General features: G+C 47.2%; 1 protein-coding gene and 1 non-coding gene across 2 annotated transcripts; both read right to left on the reverse strand.

The window, feature by feature from the left end:
• Nucleotides 1–4,203: 4,203 nt before the first annotated feature.
• atp5f1b (ATP synthase F1 subunit beta) lies at nucleotides 4,204–12,220 on the reverse strand. Its single transcript, XM_078404188.1, has 10 exons — nucleotides 12,112–12,220; nucleotides 10,338–10,520; nucleotides 9,994–10,168; nucleotides 8,995–9,116; nucleotides 8,258–8,442; nucleotides 6,945–7,103; nucleotides 6,716–6,838; nucleotides 6,315–6,527; nucleotides 4,548–4,749; nucleotides 4,204–4,436 (listed from the first exon to the last, which is right to left on the reverse strand). Exons 1-10 carry the CDS (start codon nucleotides 12,212–12,214, stop codon nucleotides 4,339–4,341), a joined length of 1,563 nt encoding a protein of 520 aa, XP_078260314.1. The 5' UTR covers nucleotides 12,215–12,220; the 3' UTR covers nucleotides 4,204–4,338.
• On the reverse strand, nucleotides 6,602–6,674 carry LOC144596408 (small nucleolar RNA SNORD59). Its single transcript, XR_013547602.1, has one exon. It is a non-coding gene; the product is annotated as a small nucleolar RNA SNORD59 (small nucleolar RNA).
• Nucleotides 12,221–23,162: the final 10,942 nt, after the last annotated feature.

The following is a 23,162-nucleotide window of genomic DNA, read 5'->3' on the forward strand; positions in this document are numbered from 1 at the left end:
CGGGTCAGGTAACATCTCTGGAGAGAAGGAATGGGTGACGTTTCGGGTCGAGACCTTTCTTCAGATTCAGACTGATCTTGTTTCGGGTCGAGACCTTTCTGCAGGACCTGTCCTGCTGCGTTACTCCAGCATTTTGTGTCTATCTTCTGTTCAGCTAGAAAGCAGGACTGGTCCATGTGTTGCATAGAGCCAGGCCTGCAGGCTCCCATGGCTGTACCTTTGATTTGGAAGAAGCAAGAGAAGTTTTCCTTGAAGTTTGATAAAATTGTAAAAAATTGCAGATGCTGGTTTTATAACCAAAGATAGACACAAAATGCTGGAGTAATACAGGGTCAGGCCGCATCTCTGGAAAATGTGCTGAGTTACTCCAGCATTGTGAGTTATCTTCTTGAACATTCAAAGTACGATTGAGTACATGCAGAGACAGGTGAGTGGAAATTTCTGGGAATGGCATGACTGGGTGTCCTAGTGCATCAGTCAATGAAAGGAAGCATGCAGGTCCAGCAGGCAGTGAAGAAAGCCAATGGAATGTTGGCCTTCGTAACAAGAGGAGTTGAGTATAGGAGCAAAGAGGTCCTTCTACAGTTGTACCGGGCCCTGGTGAGACCGCACCTGGAGTACTGTGTGCAGTTTTGGTCTCCAAATTTGAGGAAGGATATTCTTGCTATGGAGGGCGTGCAGCGTAGGTTCACTAGGTTAATTCCCGGAATGGCGGGACTGTCGTATGTTGAAAGGCTGGAGCGATTGGGCTTGTATACACTGGAATTTAGAAGGATGAGGTGGGATCTTATTGAAACGTATAAGATAATTAGGGGATTGGACACATTAGAGGCAGGAAACATGTTCCCAATGTTGGGGGAGTCCAGAACAAGGGGCCACAGTTTAAGAATAAGGGGTAGGCCATTTAGAACGGAGATGAGGAAGAACTTTTTCAGTCAGAGTGGTGAAGGTGTGGAATTCTCTGCCTCAGAAGGCAGTGGAGGCCAGTTCGTTGGATGCTTTCAAGAGAGAGCTGGATAGAGCTCTTAAGGATAGCGGAGTGAGGGGGTATGGGGAGAAGGCAGGAACGGGGTACTGATTGAGAGTGATCAGCCATGATCGCATTGAATGGCGGTGCTGGCTCGAAGGGCTGAATGGCCTACTCCTGCACCTATTGTCTATTGCTCGAAATAGAAAAGGAGCAGTCAGGATGATGTTGAGAACATGGAGGTAGTCCACTGGCCCTGTGTAAGGAAGCACTGGGACATGTTGATACAGAGGGATTTGACTCGCACGGTGAAAATAAACCAGTTGGTACCAGGAATAGACACAAAGTGCTGGAGTAACTCAGCAGGTCAGGCAGCATCTCTGGCCAAAAAGGATAGGTGACATTTTGGGTCGGGACCATTCTTCAGACTGAAAGTGGAGTGGGTGAGGGAGGGGAAGAACTGGTGCCAGGAAACAGTCCGTTGCAGAGGACATTAAAGGTTTCAGATATATTCATCATTTCTTGTTGGACAGGAATGAGTTAATTTAGCTCCATTTGGGGGTTTTGGGGCTGATGTGGGAACTCCAGACTCATCCAAAGATGAAGCAGGTGGTTACTGACAGGGTGAGTAGCTTTTGAGGTGCTATCTTTCTGCTGCTTCTGCAGTGCTTGTGTCCTCACGACGACACTATCCCAAACAACAAGATTCCCAGCGGTTTTGCATTTTGTCGAGGAATATTCTTACACTTTTCCTATGTCTGGTAATCTACCCCGTCAGAGCCCAGAATAGAATGCCTATTGCAGGTGTCTGGTGTAATATTGAGTGTATCCATAGCCTCAATATAGGTTGCGTTGGCCTACAGAAAAATACTGATTTGTTTATGTTATCCTTCTAGTGAATTTGAAAATTAAGTGGAGACAGCATTGGTGATATTTCCCCAGTGCCTTGAGTGTTGTAGGGAATCCAGGTCCCACACCACACTGGCTCTCTGTAATGTCCAGGTTCAGGAGCAACGTCTTCCCTACAGCCATCAGGCTATTAAACACCACAACCTCCAAATAAGCTTTAAACTACAAAGATTTGGGGGCATTGGTTTTGTCTTTTTGCACTATTATTGTGTTTTATTCATGTGTGTGTGTATGTATGTATGTATACTTGTGTATATATATATATATATACACAGCTTTTGTTTCTCATTTATCGTATTGTTTAGTGTGTTTAACATATTCTGTTGTGCTGCTGCAAGAATTTCATTATTCTATCTGAAACAAATGACAATAAAACACGACTCTTAGAAGCACCCAGAACAGAAAATACGGTTCATATGTTAGGTCTGAAGAAGGGTTTCCAAACCGTAACGTCACCGATCGTTTTCCTCTAGACGTTGACTGAGTTACTCCAGCACTTAGTGTCCATCTTTGGTATAAACCATATCTGCAGATATTTGGTTCTACAGGAAATTCTACTTTTCAAGAGTGGAATTCTCTGCCCCAGAAGGCACTGGATGTTTTCAAGAGAGCGTTAGATTTAGCTCTGAGGGCTAATGGAACAAGTGGAAGAAGACACTTATTATCCTCGCATGCTTCGGTAAAAGTGCTGTCAAAGACTTGAATTTTGATGCACAAGCACATAACGCAAGCAAACATCATCACTTGGTATGCTTCAGTTGCAACTCCAATCCTCTTTGGCCTCATCTGGAATGAGAAGCAAATTGCATAGAACCTCCAAGATGCTCAGTGTGAGCAGAAAGAGACTGTACAAGAGAAAGTATAATGAAGACAGGGAAAGATGCAGAGAAAACAAAGAGAATGTTTGATAGGGAGACCAAAGTTGAGTAGGCGCCAATGTTTTTGGAACAAGGAATCAGCGCTTCCCCATGCAATTGCAGGAAGTGCAACAATTGTCCTTTTACCTTCTGCTTTCTCACTATCCAGGGGCCCTAACAATCATTCCAGTGCAGCAGCCACTCTGTTGCATATCTTCCAGTCGAGTGCATTCTTCAGTTCATTGAAGAAAACCCAAATCAACACCGGGCAACATTTTTGCTGAACATGTCCATTCAGTTTAAAAGCTTGACCAAAGCTTACACTTATTAATCCACCATTCCAGAAATGATTGATTCCAATATTGCTTCAACCAATACACAAAACATGCTGGAGTAACTCAGCGGGACAGGCAGCATCTCTGGAGAGAATGGACGGGTGACGTTTCAGGTCAAGACCCTTCTTCAGACTGAGCCTGGGGAGGGGGATTCTAGAGATATTGTAAGGTAAGGTGTGAAAACAACAGATCAAAGCAGACGATGACCAAGGCAGTAGAGGTCAGGGCCTGCTCCACTGGGCCAGACGCAAATTGAAGGAACAGCACTTTATATTTCGCTTAGCAAGCTTACAACCCAGCAGTATATTGATTTCTCCAACTTTAAGTAGCCCTTGCTTTGTCTCTCTCCCTCCTCCAGTTCCAGTTCTCCCACTAGTTTCACCGTCCTGATTAATTTTAGTGATTGTATGCCTTATTGTCTCCTTCCTCATAGCTAACAATGTACCATTCTACACTTCCTTGGTCATTGTCTGCTTTGATCTAGTGCTCTTTTCACACCTTACCCTACCATATTACTAGTCTCTGCCTCCCGAATGTCAGTTTGAAGGGTTGCGGCCCAAAAAGTCACCCATTCCTTTTCCAGAGATACGGCCTGACTGAGGTACTCCAGTATTTTGTGTCTTTGGTGTACATCAGCATCTGCAGTCCCTTCCTACACACTTGTTTCAACCATTATCAGGCTGACTGGCATATAGTTACCTTTTTTTAAAAACTCCTCTTACAATTCCCAGACACTGCTCCAGAATCCAAGGGTTTTTAAGAAGGCAATCTACTACCTTAACAGCCACTTTGTAGGATTCAAGGAAGCAAATCACCCAGGCCCAGGCATTTGTACATCTTTAGCCCCTCTTGTTCACCCATGATATGGTTAGGTGTGAGGTCATGCACTTCAATAAGAATCAGAATGCTGCTTATCTAAAAGGAGACTCTATCCAATTTGGATTTTTGTTCAAAAGTATCTATTAATTTTGGCCAATTCTGACCTGAAAATAAAGGCATTCAAAACCAGTAAGCTTCTACCTGCTACATTTACTTGCCAAAAGAACATCCATAATTAAAGTATTACAGTCGTCAAGTTTATTTTGGTCATGTTTTGTGATCACTTCCTTTTTACAATGACTCCTTCAGACATGTATTCCAGATTCAGACAGAAGTTTTATTATTCTTCCGATGTAGAAACATTAAATAGCTTTTGAATCTATGTTGTGAAGACAATACATCTGAAGACATTCCATACATGTTACAATAAAGCCAGATGATTGTTACAGCATTACGAGTGTTCCTCAGCCAACCTCTGAGCCTTGGCAACTGCTTCTTCAATAGCTCCAACCATGTAGAAGGATTGCTCGGGCAAATGATCATATTCACCTGCAAATGGGTGAAGCAAAGTGTGAAAAGGAAAGCTCATAACAAGTATTTACACCACACAGCAATGAGGCCAACAACTAAAAAAATAATTCAAACAAGCAAAGAGGTTACCTTTAAGGATCATCTGAAATCCCTTAATGGTCTCTTTGAGGGGCACAAGTTTCCCCAGATGTCCAGTGAACACCTCAGCAACCTGGAAAGGCTGAGAAAGGAAACGCTGGATCTTACGAGCTCGAGCCACAGTCAACCTGTCTTCCTCCGACAGCTCATCCATGCCCAGGATGGCAATGATATCCTGCAGAGACTTGTAGTCCTGAAGACAAACAAATACTGCTTTTAATTTACTTAATATCAAGGAAATAAACACAGTACTATCACTTTAATGAGGAAAAACTAATGTTATGAAGATAAAACATTCATTAAAAAGCCACACAAAAAAACCTGAAGTAAAATGAATGCTCCGAATAGTCAGATCAGGTAGAGTTTTTCTGATTGATGAAAAATTGGTTTGAAAGGGAGAATTATTGTTTATACATGGTGTACCAGACATCAGCTTATGATCTCTGTAGAAAAATTCTGATTAATGCATCACTCTAAGTTATTGTATGCAAGCCCTTGTCAAATACCACTACTGGAGAAATAAAATATGCAACATTAATTCAAGAATATTTCTTAGTGACATTTAAAATCAAAGGGAGATTCTACGTTTGGCATTATCAATGCAGCTAAATTAATGTAATCTAATTTTTCATCTCAAACACAAAAAAGTGGAATATTAGGTTAGGTTCAGATCCAGCTTTGTACACCAGTTAGTCAAAAGGCATTCCCTACCTGCTGACACCGGGTTCTCCAGTCTGTAGTTACCTGGCATATCCTCACTGTCTGTCCAGTCCAACAGCTGCACAACTCAGCTAACACAGATGCAAAAATCTGTCACAGACCAGGCTATCCTCTCCCTTGTTTCCCCAAATAGACCAGGAATAGATCTCACCCACTCTTGAGAATTTACCAGCACAACTAAAACATAAGAAATGCCCTGCATCCCTCCCTGAATTTTCTACTTTACATGTCCCTTTAGTATAGTTTAGAAAGACAGTGTGGATACAGGCATTTGGCCCAATTAGTGCACGCCGACCGGAGATCCCGCACATTAAGACTATCCTACGCACACTAGGGACAATTTACAATTTAACCAATCCAATTAGCCTACAAACCTGTACGTCTAAGGAGTGTGAGAGGAACCGGAGTTCCCAGGGAAAACCCACGCAGATCATGGGGAGAACGTACAAACTCTGTAGACAGCACCTGGAGTCAGGATCGAACCCTGGTCTCTGGCACTGTAAGGCAGCAACTCTACCGCTGCGCCACCATTTTTCTTGTCTGAAGTTGAGAAAAATTATTTTAGGACACATCGCCCATTGGTGTTGAAAAGGACCCACTCTTGCTCCAGATACTGGATGCCCTGGCATTCTCTCCAACCTTATTTGCCAAGGATATTTCCTGGCCCCTTTTGCCCCCCACCTAATTTCTAAAATTATCACCTACCATATCGCTCAAAAGATGCCATTAATCTGCCTTGTCTCCTTACATTCCACTGATCAAATATCCTTGGTCACTCAAATGTCAAACAAAACCAATTCTTCCTTGGCCTTTACAAATCAACCTGAGATAAGAGACTATAGAGAACTCAGGAGTTGCAGGCACCATCAAGGGTTCCAATGCAAAAACATCTGTCCATTTCCCTTTACAGATGCTGCCTGATCTGTCACGTTCCTCCGGCAGTTTTCGGCCCATCTTACAAGATCTAAACTCCAAATTCAAACTGGCCAGTATTGCCCTTAAAATTTTAATTGTTTCTTCAGAGAAAAGGGCACCAACCTGAAGTATTTTCTGCACTCCACGAGCCACTCCATAATGTTCATCTCCTACAATGTTGGGATCCATGATACGGGAAGTAGAGTCCAGAGGGTCCACAGCTGGGTAAATACCCAGTTCAGCAATCGCACGTGAAAGTACTGTTGTGGCGTCCAAGTGGGCAAAGGTTGTGGCAGGGGCAGGGTCAGTCAAGTCATCAGCTGGCACATAGATAGCCTGCAAGAACACAACAGTCTGGCTGTACAAAGCTTCATTTACTGGGGGGGGGAAAAGTCCTGGTATCTACAAAACCACCTCAGATTAGTTATATTTTGCTTCATTACGCTCAGTAGAACGAAAGTCAACTTTCCATCATCACGGGGAATTGATGAGATAGACCGGGTGTTCACTGGTTTTATAGCTACCTGCACTGATGTGATCGACCCTTTCTTTGTGGTGGTGATCCGTTCTTGCATGGTGCCCATGTCAGTTGCCAGAGTGGGCTGATAACCGACAGCAGAAGGAATACGCCCAAGCAGAGCAGATACCTGCACAGCACAAGAGAACATGGTACTACATGCTCAAACACCACTCAATAGCTGTAAAGCCTGTTACAATAAAACATCTCTTGCCAGTGACTAGTAGCAGACTTACCTCTGAACCGGCCTGAGTGAACCTAAAGATGTTGTCAATGAACAACAACACATCCTGACCTTCCTGATCACGGAAATATTCAGCCACTGTTAGCCCAGACAGTGCCACTCTAGCACGGGCACCAGGCGGCTCGTTCATCTGCCCATACACCAGCGCCACCTAATGGGAACAGGCAAAGTGAGGCACAGGCTAGCATGACTATCAAATAAATCCAAACCACAAGACTTTATGGCAAGTTTGCACTCCGTTACGGTCTGGTCATTCAGCAAAACAATATGCAAAACGAGCCCCCACCTCATCTCTTGCTAGCTAATACATAATTCTCTTCCTTGTATCATGTACGCTCGACCCATATTCCTATCTTTCAGATTTCCCTTCCCCTCCCCAGATCTCCCTCTATCTTCCTGTCTCCACCTATATCCTTCCTTTGTCCCGCCCCGACATCAGTCTGAAGAAGGGTCTCGACCCGAAACGTCACCCATTCCTTCTCTCCCGAGATGCTGCCTGACCTGGAGTTACTCCAGCATTTTGTGAATAAATTCCTTTCATCTGAAGTTCAATCCTACACGTCCATAACACTAGCCCTATCTGTGCATGCGTCATGAAATGCTAGAAGTTAAAGTACTGCAGTTTTGCTTTTTCTCCACAAATTCAGAGTAAATTTTCATTCCAACGCTCAGATGTATTTGCTAATGATTTATGAATTCCATAAGGGTGAACTTCTGTCACTGGAACTATGGTGTCGTTTGTACTTAGAAATAGTTCCTATAGTTCCTTAATTTAAGAACAACTATATTAATGGTAAAAGCATGACTTGGATCTCTACCCCACTTCCACTCTATTTTCTCCAACTCTTAATAACGTTCAAATCCAATACAGATGCACAAGGAACATCTCATGTTGCAATTTGACAATTTATAGCCTTCTAGACCAAGGGTTCAGGTCATTTATGCTATTTACCTTACTTTAAATCCCCTTCTTCCTTGCACCATCATCCTTTTTAAAAAAAATTATTCTTGCATCCACACGTTCACAGTACTTGCCAAATATCTGGTTTTAACATCTCAAGTATTCAGTTTTGATGAGGCATTAAACATTTTCTACTTCACACGAGCTGCACTAACAGTATTTCCAGAATGCCCTACATTTTTAAAGATTTTTCAGCAGCACCTAGTTTTTGCGTATCCATAAAGCTCTGGTAGATAACTCCATTTTGATGCCCATGCAGGAAACCTGAAAGCAAAGGGCAGTTATGACTCTTCAATATGTTAGTACAACTGAAACCCGGAACAGTGCAACATTGAGAGGATTACCTTGGACGTCGCGTCCTTCAGATTGATGACACCAGACTCAATCATTTCATGGTACAAATCGTTTCCTTCACGGGTGCGTTCCCCCACTCCAGCAAACACAGAGTAGCCGCCATGGGCTTTGGCCACGTTGTTAATGAGTTCCATGATCAGTACGGTCTTCCCAACACCAGCACCTCCAAAAAGACCTAGGCAGGGACAGGTGGTAAGCCCAAGACTATACTTATTATTTGCAGCAAAATACAAGTTATATTACTTGACTAGGTTCATTTTAAATTATGAAGGCTTATAAATCCAAAATAAACTAAAATCATTTGTTCCAATATAATTAACCGGTTCCCTAAATCCCATGCTTTAATACTCCAGGCACTTATTATTGCAGACCCAGAGTGCCAATGCAAACAAGAAACATTTCACTTAATGTATTTAGTTATACACATAAATGCTGGTAACTCCTCGCATCCTTGTATGCCATGTTTAATTAGTAATTATGTCAATTTTAAAAATGAGCAGATGAAAATAACAAAAAGTTTCACAGAAATAAGTCTTTCCAGAGATATTACACCAGCTGGGTAATAGCAAGAGCTTTGTATGGAACTCCAGAAATCAGGGGTGATCCAAAGTCCATGCAAAGTAAGGACAGATTTCAGGGGATTGCAGGATTGGAGAAGATGCCAACATTTTCTTAAACCGTAAAAATTGAGCCCAAAAGTGAAGCTACATTTTCAGACGATACTTACCAATTTTTCCACCCTTGGCATAGGGAGCCAACAGGTCCACAACTTTGATGCCAGTCACCAAGATCTCCTGCTCAACACTCATATCCACAAATGCAGGAGCTTCAGCGTGAATTGCAGCATATCTAGGAAACAAAAAGGTTCATGAAACCCATCCACTGAATTAAAAACAGAATATATATACACCAATATAAACAAGTGATAACAAGGAAGTGCAAATGCTGGTTTATACCAAAGATAGACACAAAATGCCAGAGTAACTCAGCATCCCTGGAGAACATGGATAGGTGACGATTCAGGTCAGAACCCTTCTCAGACTGATGTGGGGAAGGGAGAAGAGAAAGTTGGAAGAGGGGCAGGGCAGAGCATGACTGGCAATAGGTGAACACCAGTGATTTGATAGGCAGACTGAAGGGTTCAGACCCCTAAACGTCACCTACCCACGTTCACCAGATACTGCCAGACCAGCTGAAATACTCCAGACCCTTGTGTCAATCTTTAATATAAACCAGTGGATGGATTAACACAAAGTCAATTCAAATGAAAAACATCCAGTCACTTGCACTTATCTTGCATGGTGTTTCTTGGGCAATTAACTTTTGTACTTTATCTAGATTGTATTTTAGTGTAGTCAACCATTGTGAGGAATAACAGACAATGAACAAGTTTTAAACCTCGCTTCACAAAGCAAATGAAACCCAAAATACAGAACAAGGCACCAGCACAATTTACTCAATCGCTTGGAACAATTTAATGTTCAATTTAATGCCAGTAATCAAAGTGAGTTATTCGTTAGCTCTAAGACAGGCTCAAATGTCAAGGACAATTTCTGGAATGCAAAGTTAAAATTCAAAATCAGCTTTTGTTCTTGGTGAAGTTAGTCCATCTTTAACAAAAAACATACACGAAGATATATGTTTTGCACTTGGGTTCATACAAACCTAAATTGAAATTAAGGACAAAACCCAAGACATTCACAAACACCAGCATAAGCCTACTTACTGCTTTGTGTTGATTGGCCCTCTCTCATCAATGGGAGCACCGATGACATTCATAATTCTGCCGAGAGTTTCTGGCCCGACTGGAATCCTGATTGGCGAGCCCGTGTCTTGAACCTTTTGCCCTCGCACCAACCCCTCAGTGCCATCCATTGCGATTGTCCGCACCGTGCTCTCACCTACAGAGAGTGAAGACTGTTGGTCACAACATAGAGAAAATCTGATTTGATTATGTGTGTTTTTCTCTCTCAGATAGCAATTGGTCTTCAGACATTTCAGAGGAACGAAAGTCAATAATCTCTTCGCACCGAGTTCTCACATGAAGAGTTTAAACCAAGCCATGCTCACCAAGATGCTGGGCCACTTCCAGCACCAGCCTGCTCTCGCGACCCAACACATCCAGAGCATTCAGGATTGGGGGAAGCCCTTCATCAAACTGGACATCCACAACCGCTCCAATCACTGCAACAATCCGCCCCTTCGGCAGGCTTTCCTTGGCAGATGGATTTGCTTGAGCGACATAGTTTCGTCCTGTAGTGGATAATGAAGTGTACAGATTAAAATGCAAAACACCAGGCTTAACAATCATTCCACATTTTAGAAAACTGCAGACAGCCACATGAAGCCAAACCTTGAACTACATCATACATAGGGCAGTACTGCACAAGAATAGGCCCTTTGGCCTACAATATGCCAAGTCAAACTAATCCCCTCTGCCTGCACATGACCGATATCCCTCCATTTCCTGCATATCCTTGTGCCTCTGTAAAAGGTGTCAAAAGCAGACAAATTTGCAGGCAAAGTCTAGAGCACTTGTGTATTCACCCCGCCCTTTCAACTCACTGGAAAATTGCAATATGGTGTTAACAAAAAACAGAAATAAATAGAAGCAATATCCAAGTTCTTGACCGAAATGTCACCTCCTCCTTTTCTTCAGATGCTGTCTGACCTGCTGAGGTACTGCAGCTTTTTGAGTCTATCTTCGATTTAAACCAACATATGCAGTTCCTTCCCACACATCCAAGTCTGGAATATCTTCCTATTTACTAACACTAAATGCCCAAGGATGCCAGACAAAGAGCAACTCACTGCACTTTATTAAAAAACTTGTTCGCCTCACTGACAAGGTAAATGGCCATACCCCCATCCATTTTGTCTAATATCTTTGCGACATCTAGAGTCAAGTCTTGCTTTCTTATTTTGAAAGTGTCCACAGCCCAATAATGCACATCAAAAAAACAATAGTTCATCACCCAATTTCCACACCACTGTAAAATACCCTCCAGTCCAAAGTCAGCTCTGTTCTGTTTGCCACTTAAAACCCATGACCTTCTGCAAAGGCACGATGGGTCCACACTTGCACTTCACCCAAAAAGCAACTACTGGAATGGTTTCAGGAGCAGGAAAACGGGGCTAACAGCAACAATAAAGACCCGGCACACACTGAGGGCCAAATGGCGTCCAGTGCATTCACGGTTATGCAGATACTGCTTGTTCTGTGGTTGACAGTTAATGTTATTCTGGGTTTCTATCCAGTTGTTATGGGGAAGTTACCTCACCATAAAATTTAGGGTTGGCTTTCCACAATTTACCAGACAAGCGAAGATTGTACTGCAAATGCCACACACGCACAGTATGAAAAAGCACTGGTCAGATCTGATCACTTTTAGCAAATGTTTGGGTACAAAATGCTTAAACTGTGAGGTTGAGGTCGTGTCCGTTTGCCAGGGGCGGGCCCGGGCTCCTCAGGCTAGAGGCCCAAACATGGGGACGGGGAGAGCCGCCCGGCCCCGGCACACAGCGACTGCGGGCTGAGGAGACGTCGGCGGGGAGGAGAGGCCGGGCGGGGAGGAGAGGCCGGGCGGGGAGGCGAGGCCGGGGCTGCGGACTCCGCCGCTATAGGCCGCAGGGCCGAGGACGGGCAGAGGTCAAGGCCACCGCGCCATCCTCCTCCTCCAGCACAGCGGCCCCTTCCCCGTGGAGCTCCAGGCGCCTGCGGCCCGGCTCAAGCCCAGCCCCCGCCCTTGGGCCGGGAGCTCCACGGGGGAAGGGGGGGTGACCCCGAGGCCGAAAAGCCCGCCCACCCACCCGCGAGTCGTGGGTAGCGCGGTGCGATACGTACGCGATTGCAGGCCGGCGGCGGCGGCGGAGGGGAGGGAGCGTGCGGGCAGGGCCTGAAGGCCCCGCAGTGCGCTCCGGCTGCACCGGGCCACAGCTCCCAACATGGCGGACACGGCCAAGGACAAGACAGGGCGCGGAACCGCCAACGTCTCTATATATAGACCCTGGGGCGCGCCAGTGCGCAGGCGCCCGCGCTGCCCGCTGGGACGTGTAGTCTAACAGCCTCGTATTCCCAGGCTAACCCGCACAGTAGGAACTACAACTCCCAGAGCTCTGCGCGGCCCCGCATTCACAGGCTAACCCGCAGAACCGTGACTACAACTCCCAGAGCTCCGCGCGGCTATGCATTCCCAGGTTAACCGCAGACCCTTAACTACAACTCCCAGAGCACCGCGCGGCTATGCATTCCCAGGTTAACCCGCAGACTTTGACTACAACTCCCAGAGCACCTCGCGGCCCCGCATTCCCAGGTTAACCCGCAGGTCCCTGACTACAACTCCCAGAGCACCGCGCATGCCCCCATTCCCAGGCTAACCCGCACAAGAGGGACTACAACTCCCAGAACACCGCGCGGCCCCGCATCGCACTTGGTGACAATAGACAATAGGTGCAGGAGGAGGCCATTTGGCCCTTCAAGCCATTCAATGTGATCATGGCTGATCATTCTCAATCAGTACCCCGTTCCTGCCTTCTCCCCATACCCCCTGACTCCGCTATCCTTAAGAGCTCTATCCAGCTCTCTCTTGAATGCATTCAGAGAATTGGCCTCCACTGCCTTCTGAGGCAGAGAATTCCACAGATTCACAACTCTCTGACTGAAAAAGTTTTTCCTCATCTCAGTTCTAAATGGCCCAACCCCTTATTCTTAAACTGCGGCCCTTGTCCTGGACTCCCCCAACATTGGGAACATGTTTCCTGCCTCTAACGTGTCCAACCCCTTAATAATCTTATAGGTTTTGATCCCTTAATAATCTCATATGTTTCGATACCTTAATAATCTTATATGTTTCGATTTGTAATCCAGGTCGGGTTTCTACTACTAGTGCGCTGGTTCGGCTATTCTTCAGATTTGTATGGGAACTTGAACTAACAGCAGCTAAGTGCATTTACTCTATGTGTTCTGCTAATAAAGAACATATACGAAGCTGAACGACTCAGTGTTTATACGTCGACGAACAGTCAGGACCTTTCTTCATTTCTCCTAACATTTTTAAGAGTCAAGTGTAGCGACCATAGAGAGTGGTCCTGGTCGTCGAACCCTCAGATTGGCCAGCAAGGTCACGTGTGGGCGCGACCGTAGGGATTGGTCCAGAGAGTGACATCGCTGATTGGACAGCGTTGTCATGTGCGCTTTTGGCGCCCGAAAAGAGTTAGTTCGGAGACGTCTTCGAAGAAGACAGTGAGTTTTGATGGTTGTCCGTTATCTTGTTAAGAAACCTTTGTAATCGAATATTGCTGTCGCAATAAACTTCTTCAACAAAGAACAAGTTTCCGGACTCGCCATATTGGTGACCCCGATGTGATCTGGGCGATCACCGACCATGAGCGAACACGACGCCCCGTTGTTGACTGCTGCACCTGGCACACCGGAGTTAAGCGCAGTAAGCGTCCACCTTCCGTCGTTTTGGACACATCAACCACAATCTTGGTTTGTCCACACCGAAGCCCAGTTTCATTTAAGAAACATATCGACAGACGCGACGAAATACTACTACCTCATCAGCGCTCTATCGCCGGAGACGACCACACACGTGATGCGGTTCATCGTCAATCCTCCTGCGGAAAGCAAGTACGAGGCCATGAAGGCACTGTTACTACGAACCTTCGGGTTCCATAGGCATGACCGCGCTAAAAAACTTCTGCACCTACCGGATCTCGGAGATCGGATGCCGTCCGTTCTCATGGCCGAGATGATGATGCTAGCCGGTGAACATACGGATTGCCTCATGTTCGAGCAGGCATTCCGAGAGAAGCTTCCCGAAGATGTCAGACTTCTGCTCACGGATTGTTCTTTTAAGGACCCCGAGGCATATGCAGAAAAAGCTGATGCGCTCATGGCGGCCAAATCGAAAGGAAGCGGTTCGATCAACAAGGTTTCGACACCAGTGACCACGCCACAGCGACATCAAGATGGCGCCGCGTCTCCCGCCAGTCCTCCAAAAGCCCGCCAAAAGGATCCGCACAAGCGCGGCTGGTGCTATTATCATCTACGATGGGGTAGAGAATCACCTTGTACTTTCGCGGGAAATGCCTCGGCCGATCGTACATAGGGGCAGTTGCGATTGGCCAGAACCGATGCCTCTACGTCCGAGATCGATTCACGGACACAGAATTTTTGGTGGACACGGGAGCCATTGTCAGTATAGTGCCGCCGACCGACCTTGAGACCAGATCGGGTAAGACAGGTCCTACCCTCATCGCGGTTAATGGCAGCCCCATCCGCACGTTCGGTACGCGGAAGATGTCCCTTGTTTTAGGCCTCCGCACGTACGAATGGCCATTCATTATAGCGGACGTCAGACAAGCGATCCTAGGCGCAGATTTTCTCTGGGCCTTTTCACTGGTCCCCGATGTCCGCGGTAACGACCTCCGACCCTCCGCCAGCGAGGAGCCCGTCGCTCCGACCATCGCCTCCCCGCCCAGCCCTACTGTCCAGGCCGTTGTCGCGGCCCCTGACTCGTATGCTGAGGTCCTGGCGGAGTTTCCAGAGCTGCTCATCCAACGTTTTGACACCCCTTCGGCCAAGCATGGCGTGGTCCACCACATTCGCACTGAGGGCCCTCCCGTTTTCGCTCGGGCCAGGAGACTACCGCCCGACAAACTGGTGGTGGCGCGGGCGGAATTTAGGAAGATGGAGGAAATGGGCATTGTCCGTCAGTCTGACAGCCCGTGGGCCTCGCCGTTGCATATGGTCTCCAAGGCATCTGGGGGGTGGAGACCATGTGGCGATTATCGGCGTCTCAATGCTGTCACCACGGCTGATCGCTACCCCATACCGCATCTGCAGGACTTTTCGTCTGGGCTGGAAGGGGCGGTGGTGTTCTCCAAGATCGACTTGGTACGAGGATACCACCAGATTCCTGTGCGGCCAGAGGACATACCAAAAACTGCCACGATCACTCCGTTCGGGTTGTTCGAATGGTTGCGCATGCCTTTCGGTTTAAAGAACGCGGCACAGGCTTTCCAGCGACTGATGGACCGTGTGGGTCGGGGTTTACCCTTTGTGTTTATTTATTTAGACGACATCCTGGTCGCCAGCCCCTCAGTGCAGGAACACCAGGTCCACTTGCGGACTGTATTCCAGCGGCTCCAAGACCACGGGCTCATTATCCAACCCTCCAAGTGTCAATTCGGCCTCCCTTCTCTCGATTTTTTAGGACACAGAATCACCCCTGCCGGCGCCACCCATTTGCCCGAGAAGGTGGAGGCTATCCGGGCATTTCCCAGACCCACCACAGTGAAAGGGCTGCAGTAGTTCGTAGGCATGGTTAACTTCTACCATAGGTTCGTTCCGGCAGCTGCGCGAGTCATGCGCCCGCTCTTCCAGTGCCTTGCGGGTAAACCGGTAGAGTTGATATGGTCCCCGGCCGCAGAGTCGGCTTTTACAGCAGCTAAGGCAGCTTTGGCAGACGCCACCATGTTGGTCCACCCGAGCCCCTCCGCCCCCACGGCCCTGACGGTTGATGCGTCTGACGTGGCGGTGGGTGGGGTTTTGGAGCAGCAGGTTGGTGGCCGTTGGCAGCCTTTAGCGTTTTACAGCCGGCAACTGAGTTCGGCCGAGCTGAAGTATAGCGCATTTGACCGAGAGCTTCTGGCCCTCTATTTAGCTGTTCGTCATTTCAGGTATTTCCTTGAAGGCCGCCCATTTGTGGCCTTTACAGACCATAAACCATTAACTTTTGCATTTTTCAAATTGTCTGACCCATGGTCGGCCCGCCAGCAGCGGCACCTGACTGCCATCTCCGAATTTACCACCGATGTCCGTCATGTCGCGGGTAAGCTTAATGCCGTTGCTGACGCCCTGTCTAGACCTGCTTGTTCCCCCATTTCGGCGGTGGACTGCGAGGTGGATCCCCAGGAGCTTGCGGAGGCACAGCTTCTGGCGGATACCGCCTCGGCATACCAGTCCACCACTTCGGGGTTGAAGTTGGCCCAGGTGGCCTGCGGGTTGGAAGGCACAAAGGTCTGGTGTGATGTTTCCCTTTCCCATCCCAGGCCGGTAGTGCCGCCCTCCCTTCAGCGCCGGGTTTTCGATGCCATTCATGGGCTGGCGCACCCGTCCATCCGCTCCACCTCTGCGTTAGTAGCCGCTCGGTTTGTCTGGCATGGCCTGCGTAAACAGGAAGCTGGTTGGGCACGTTCCTGCGTTCCCTGCCAGACTGCTAAAGTCCAGCGCCATGTCCAGCCCCCCGTACAGGAGTTCGAGGTCCCAGCGGTCCGTTTTTTCCACATTCACGTGGATTTAGTCGGGCCCTTGCCTTCCTCCCGGGGCTACACCCATCTCCTCACGGTGGTGGATCGGTTCACCCGGTGGCCAGAGGCTTTCCCATTGTCTGATATCTCTGCAGCCTCTTGTGCCAGGACTTTGGCCCTCCATTGGGTAGCACGTTTCGGAGTTCCGGCCGTTATTACCACTGACAGGGGGCCGCAGTTCACTTCGTCCCTCTGGGCCACGCTAGCAGAGCTGTACGGTTCCAGGTTACAACACACTACTGCATACCACCCCCAGGCAAATGGGCTTGTAGAGAGGTTCCACCGTCAACTCAAGGCGGCCCTCAGTGCGAGGCTAGAAGGCCCGGACTGGGTAGACCAACTCCCCTGGGTCCTTCTGGGAATCCGGACTGCTCCTAAGCAAGATCTCGGTGTTTCGTCCGCGGAGCTATTATATGGCTCGCCACTTAGAGTACCCGGAGATTTGCTTCCGGACCCCTCCGACCAGCTGCCTCCAGTCCCAGCATCGCTCCGGGCACGGGTGGGTTCCCTGGCCCCAGTTCCGACTTCACGTCATGGGTGTCCCATGGTACACGAACCGCCTTCCCTGAAGGACTGTGAGTTTGTGTTTTTGCGAAAGGATGCCCATCGTGCCCCGTTGCAGATGGTCTATGAAGGGCCGTTCCAGGTTTTGCGTAAGGGGACGGTCACCTTCACCTTAGACGTGGGCGGCAGGAGTGAGCTCGTCTCGGTGTCCAGGCTTAAACCTGCACACTTGGATCCGGACCAACCAGTCCTGGTCGGCCAACCACCTAGCAGAGGCCGGCCTCCGGCAGTTCCGATCAGTCCAGGACCCCCCGCTCCGGCTGTTCCACCAAGTCCGGAACCCCCGGCTCCTGTGGTTCAGGCTGCCCCTCTCCTTACTCGTTCTGGTCGCGAAATCCGGCTCCCTGCTAGGTTCCGTACCTCGGGTTCTGGGGGGGGTCATGTAGCGACCATAGAGAGAGGTCCTGGTCGTCGAACCCTCAGATTGGCCAGCAAGGTCACGTGTGAGCGCAACCGTAGGGATTGGTCCAGAGAGCGACATCGCTGATTGGACAGCGTTGTCATGTGCGCTTTTGGCGCCCGAAAAGAGTTAGTTTGGAGACGTCTTTGAAGAAGATAGTGAGTTTTTGATGGTTGTCCGTTATCTTGTTAAGAAACCTTTGTAATCGAATATTGCTGTCGCAATAAACTTCTTCAACAAAGAACAAGTTTCCGGACTCGCCATACAAGAGTGTTTAATTGTTCTATGTATTGACAACAGGACAATGAAATTCTTACCTGCTGCAGCATTGCAGGCCTGGAGCGCAACATTCATAGATTTCAATATAAATTACAAAATATCAATGAATTAAATCAATAGATAAATGTTTGGTTTAGAGATACAGCAAGGAAACAGGCTCTTCGGCCCACAGTATGCTGACACAAAATGCTGGAGTAACTCAAAACGCTGACACAAAATGCTGGAGTAACTCAAAACGCTGACACAAAATGTTGGAGTAAACAGGCAGCATCTCTGGAGAGAAGGAATGGGTGACGTTTCGGGTCGAGACCCTTCTTACGATTTAAACCAGCATCTGCAGTTCTTTCTTACAGAGTTTATGCTGACCATTGATCACCCATTCACGGTAGTTCTATGTTATCCCACTTACGCATCCACTCCCTACACACTAGGGACAATTTACAGAGGCCCATTAACCCACTGAAAAAGGGTCCCAACCCGAATGTCACCCATTCTTTTTCTCCCTGATGCTGACTGCCCTGCTGAGTTACTCCAGCATGTTGTGTTTATCCACGGTATAAACCACAATCTGCAGTTCCTTGTTTCTTCCAACCTACAAACCCACACGTCTAGGGATGTGGGAGAAAACTGAGGGAGACCCACGTGGTTACAGGGAGAACATGCAAACTCCACATAGATAGCACCCAAAGTCATGATTGAACCCAGGTCTCTGGCGCTGTGAGACTACACCGACACCACTGCCCCACCATTTTGTCTCCTTTTCACCTCCAGCCTTTGTCACTTACTCCACCCATCTTCCAATCAACCCCCATCACTGGTATCCACCTATCACCTGCCAGCCTTTGTCCCGCCTCCATCTATCTTTTCCACCTTTCTGCCTCCCTACTCCATCACCTGAAGAAGGGTCCCGACCCGAAACATCATCTGTCCATTCCTTCCACAGATTCTGCCTGACCAGCTGAGATCCTCCCAGCTGTGGGGTGAGCTTGTCCCACCGAGTCCTCACTGGCCAGCGATCCCCGCACATTAACACCTCTCTACACACACTAGGGACAATTTATTTGCATTTATACCAAGCCAATTAACCTACAAAACTCACGTCTTTGGAGTGTGGGAGGAAACCGAAGATCTTGGAGAAAGCCCACGCAGGTCACGGGGAGAACGTATAAAACTCCCTTACGTATAGACAGCACCTGTAGTCAGGATCGAACGTGGGTCCCTGGTACTGTAAGGCAGCAACTCGACCGCTGCGCCACTGTGCTGCGTTATTTACAGCAGACCAAATCTGTCCTAGACCGAGTTCGCTGTTTCACGGAATGTGCGCCAAGTGGACGGAGCGAACCTTGGTTGTGTTAGTTTTAGTTTAGTTTAGTTTAGTTTATTGTCACGTGTACTGAGGTACAGTAAAAAGCTTTTGTTGCGTGCTATCCAGTCAGCAGAGAGACAATACATGATTACAATTCAACCATTTACGGTGTGTCGATACATGATAAGGGTTTAGACAATAGACAATAGACAATAGGTGCAGGAGTAGGCCATTCAGCCCTTCGAGCCAGCACCGCCATTCAATGCGATCATGGCTGATCACTATCAATCAGTACCCCGTTCCTGCCTTCTCCCCATACCCCCTCACTCCGCTATCCTTAAGAGCTCTATCCAGCTCTCTCTTGAAAGCATCCAACGAACTGGCCTCCACTGCCTTCTGAGGCAGAGAATTCCACACCTTCACCACCCTCTGACTGAAAAAGTTCTTCCTCATCTCCGTTCTAAATGGCCTACCCCTTATTCTCAAACTGTGGCCCCTTGTTCTGGACTCCCCCAACATTGGGAACATGTTATCTGCCTCTAATGTGTCCAATCCCCTAATTATCTTATATGTTTCAATAAGATCCCCCCTCATCCTTCTAAATTCCAGTGTATACAAGCCCAATCGCTCCAGCCTTTCAACATACGACAGTCCCGCCATTCCGGGAATTAATCTAGTGAACCTACGCTGCACGCCCTCCTTAGTGCAAGGTAAAGCCAGCTAATTCCGATTAAGGATAGTCCGAGAGTCACCAATGAGGTAGAAAGGTGTGGTAGGATGGTCCAGTTGCCTGATAACAGCTGGGAAGAAACTGTCCCTGAATCTGGAGGTGTGCGTTTTCTCACTTCTATACTTTTTGTCTAATGGGAGAGGAGAGAAGAGGGAGTGATCCAGGTACCGAACATTGATGTTACTTTGTTTCTCCTGCTGTCATTGCAACTAATAGAAGTGTTTTGAATACTTTGAAGAACTCCACCTTTGAGTAGTGTTTTGTGAACCATTTTAGTTGAGTTTAGTTTAAAGATACAGTGTGGAAACAGGTCTTTGAGGCCACCAAGTTCACGCCGAACAGCGACCCCCCCCGTTAACAAGTTCTAGACTACACACGAGGAACAATTTACAGAAGCCAATTAACCTACAAATTTGTGTCCTTTTGCGGTCCGTTATAGCCAGGATTCACTGTGTGTAAAATTATGAGAAGCAACAGTAGAACAGAGGGGCAATGGACAACTGGAGGTTGTTATGAGGTAGTCCTTTGGCGAGGTTTGTAGGTGTTAAAATGAGGAAGGTGGAGTCCTCCCAAACTCCAAAGACGTACAGGTTTGTAGATTAATTGGCTTCTGAAAATTTGTAAATTGTCCCTTGTGTGTACAAAAGTGCTGGTGTACGGGGTGATCGTTGGTCGGCACAGATTTGGTGGGCCGAAGGGATTGCTTTTACTCTATATCTCTAAACTCCAGCGAGTACAGGCCCAGTGCCGTCAAACGCTCATCTTACGTTAACCCAATCCTTCCTGTGATACACACTTAACTATATACACACTTAACTAAAAACACACTTATCTATATATACACTTAACTATATACACACTTAATAATATACACCTAACTATGTACACCTAACTATGTATACCTAATTATATATATTTAACTATATACACACCTAACTATATACACAGTTAACTATATACACACTTAATTACAGATGCTCCCTGACTTACGAAGCTTCGACTTACGATATTTCGACTTTACGATGGTGGAAACGCTGGACAACGGCAGCGTGCCACAGCTCGCTTCCGGTCACATGATCACGTGTATTCAATGCATTTTCGACTTGCGATATTTTCGGTTTACGATGGGTTTCTCGGAACGTAACCCCATCATACGTTGAGGAGCACCTGTATATGCAGCCTTAATGATGTACACTTAACGATACATGCTTAACGATTCACGCTGAATGATATACACGCTTAAAGATACACAGCTAACTATGTACACACGTACCTATGTACACACTTAACGATGTACACACTTAACGATGGACACACCTAACTTTGTACACATGTAACTATGTACACACTTAACGATGTACACACCTAACCATGTACACATGTAACTATGTACACACTTAACGACGTACGCACCTAACGATGTACGTGCTTAATTATATACACACTTAATAATGTACGTACTTAATGGTGTACACACTTAAATATGTACACGCTTAATGATGTACACGCGTAACGATGTACACGCTTAGCAATAACAGGTCCCAGAGATGCCATCCAGCACCCTGGAGAGTCACCTGCATGCACCAAGTAGACAGAAAACTGAGACACATGAAGGCTGACGTATGTCTGACTAGAGCGTGGTCCAGATGTAAAATATCATTCTTCCTTTTAGCTGTGTTATATTAACTATACAAAGACTCAAGACTACAAGCTGTGGTTGCATGACCTCGCACGTTCAATTGTTTATCTCGCTCTGTCACACTGTATACATTCCTAACATCTGCAGTTTGTACCAGTGTTAACCTCTCACAGAGGCAGTCCAACATCAACAACATACTGTGTCAAACAAGCTGAAAAAACTCTAATGAAATTAATATCAAGCCTGGAGATATTTGGAGCAGGAATTATGACCTTGGCTTTCCGTGGGCTGAGAAATGTTCCATTCGGAAATGTTGCAGTGGAGGAGCTGTTCAAATCAGTGTTTATGTTTACTAAACTCTAACCTATCTTGGAATGATGCTTGCAACATTGCTTCAGATAACAGCTCCAGTCAACTGTCTAGGAAGGAACTGCAGACGCTGGTTTAAACCGAAGATCGACACAAAAAGCTGGAGTAACTCAGCGGGACAGGCAGCATCTCTGGAGGGAAGGAATGGATGACGTGTCGACCCGAAACGTCACCCTATTCCTTCTCCAGAGATGCTGCCTGTCCCGCTGAGTTACTCCAGCTTTTTGTGTCGATCTCCAGTCAACTGTGATTGGGAGGGCAGTAGTTTAAAACTTGTGAGGAAATATTCAGTGGAGTGCCTCCCTGTGGCATTGTTTTTGGCTCTCTTCTGTATTTAATCCGAGGAACACTTTGTCCTCAGAATGGTTTCGATTGTTTGGCGTGTAATTCAGATGGTTTTGGCGTACGTCTGCTAAACAGTGTTTCTCATGGCATCTCTGTTCTGGTTCCAGGATTTGGTTTAAAGATACAGCACGGCAACAGGCCCATCGAGTCCACGCCGACCATCGATTATCTGTTCATCCCAGTTCCATATTATCCCACTTTCGCATCCACTCTTTTACACACTCGGGGTAGTGTCCATTCCCCCCACAGACACCGCCTGACCCGCTGAGTTCCTCCAGCACTTAGTGTTTTGTTCAGGATTACAGCATCTGCAGTTCCTTGTGCCTTCAACGGCAGTGCAGGCACAGTTAGTCTCATTTAGCGGCGAGACCTGGGAACTCATCGAGTCATAGAGCGATACAGTGTGGAAACAGGCCCTTCGGCCCAACTTACCCACACCGGCCAACATGTCAAGTCAAGTCAAGTCAAGTTTATTTGTCACATACACGTACACGATGTGCAGTGAAATGAAAGTGGCAATGCCTGCGGGTTGTGCACAAAAAATAATTACAGTTACAGCATATAAATAAGGTTAATAAGTTACTATAGTGTAGACAAAAATTAGTCTCTGGAGTTATAAAAGTTGACAGTCCTGATGGCCTGTGGGAAGAAACTCCGTCTCATCCTCTCCGTTTTCACAGCGTGACAGCGGAGGCGTTTGCCTGACCGTAGCAGCTGGAACAGTCCATTACTGGTGTGGTAGGGGTCCCTCATGATCTTGCTTGCTCTGGATCTACACCTCCTGATGTATAGGTCCTGCAGGGGGACGAGTGTAGTTCCCATGGTGCGTTCTGCCGAACGCACTACTCTCTGCAGGGCTTTCCTGTCCTGGGCAGAGCTGTTCCCCAACCAGACTGTAATGTTGCCGGACAGGATGCTCTCTACAGCCCCAGAGTAGAAGCAATGAA

Source organism: Rhinoraja longicauda, chromosome 8 (genome assembly GCF_053455715.1).
Source record: "Rhinoraja longicauda isolate Sanriku21f chromosome 8, sRhiLon1.1, whole genome shotgun sequence".
In the NCBI taxonomy this organism is placed as follows: domain Eukaryota; kingdom Metazoa; phylum Chordata; class Chondrichthyes; order Rajiformes; family Arhynchobatidae; genus Rhinoraja; species Rhinoraja longicauda.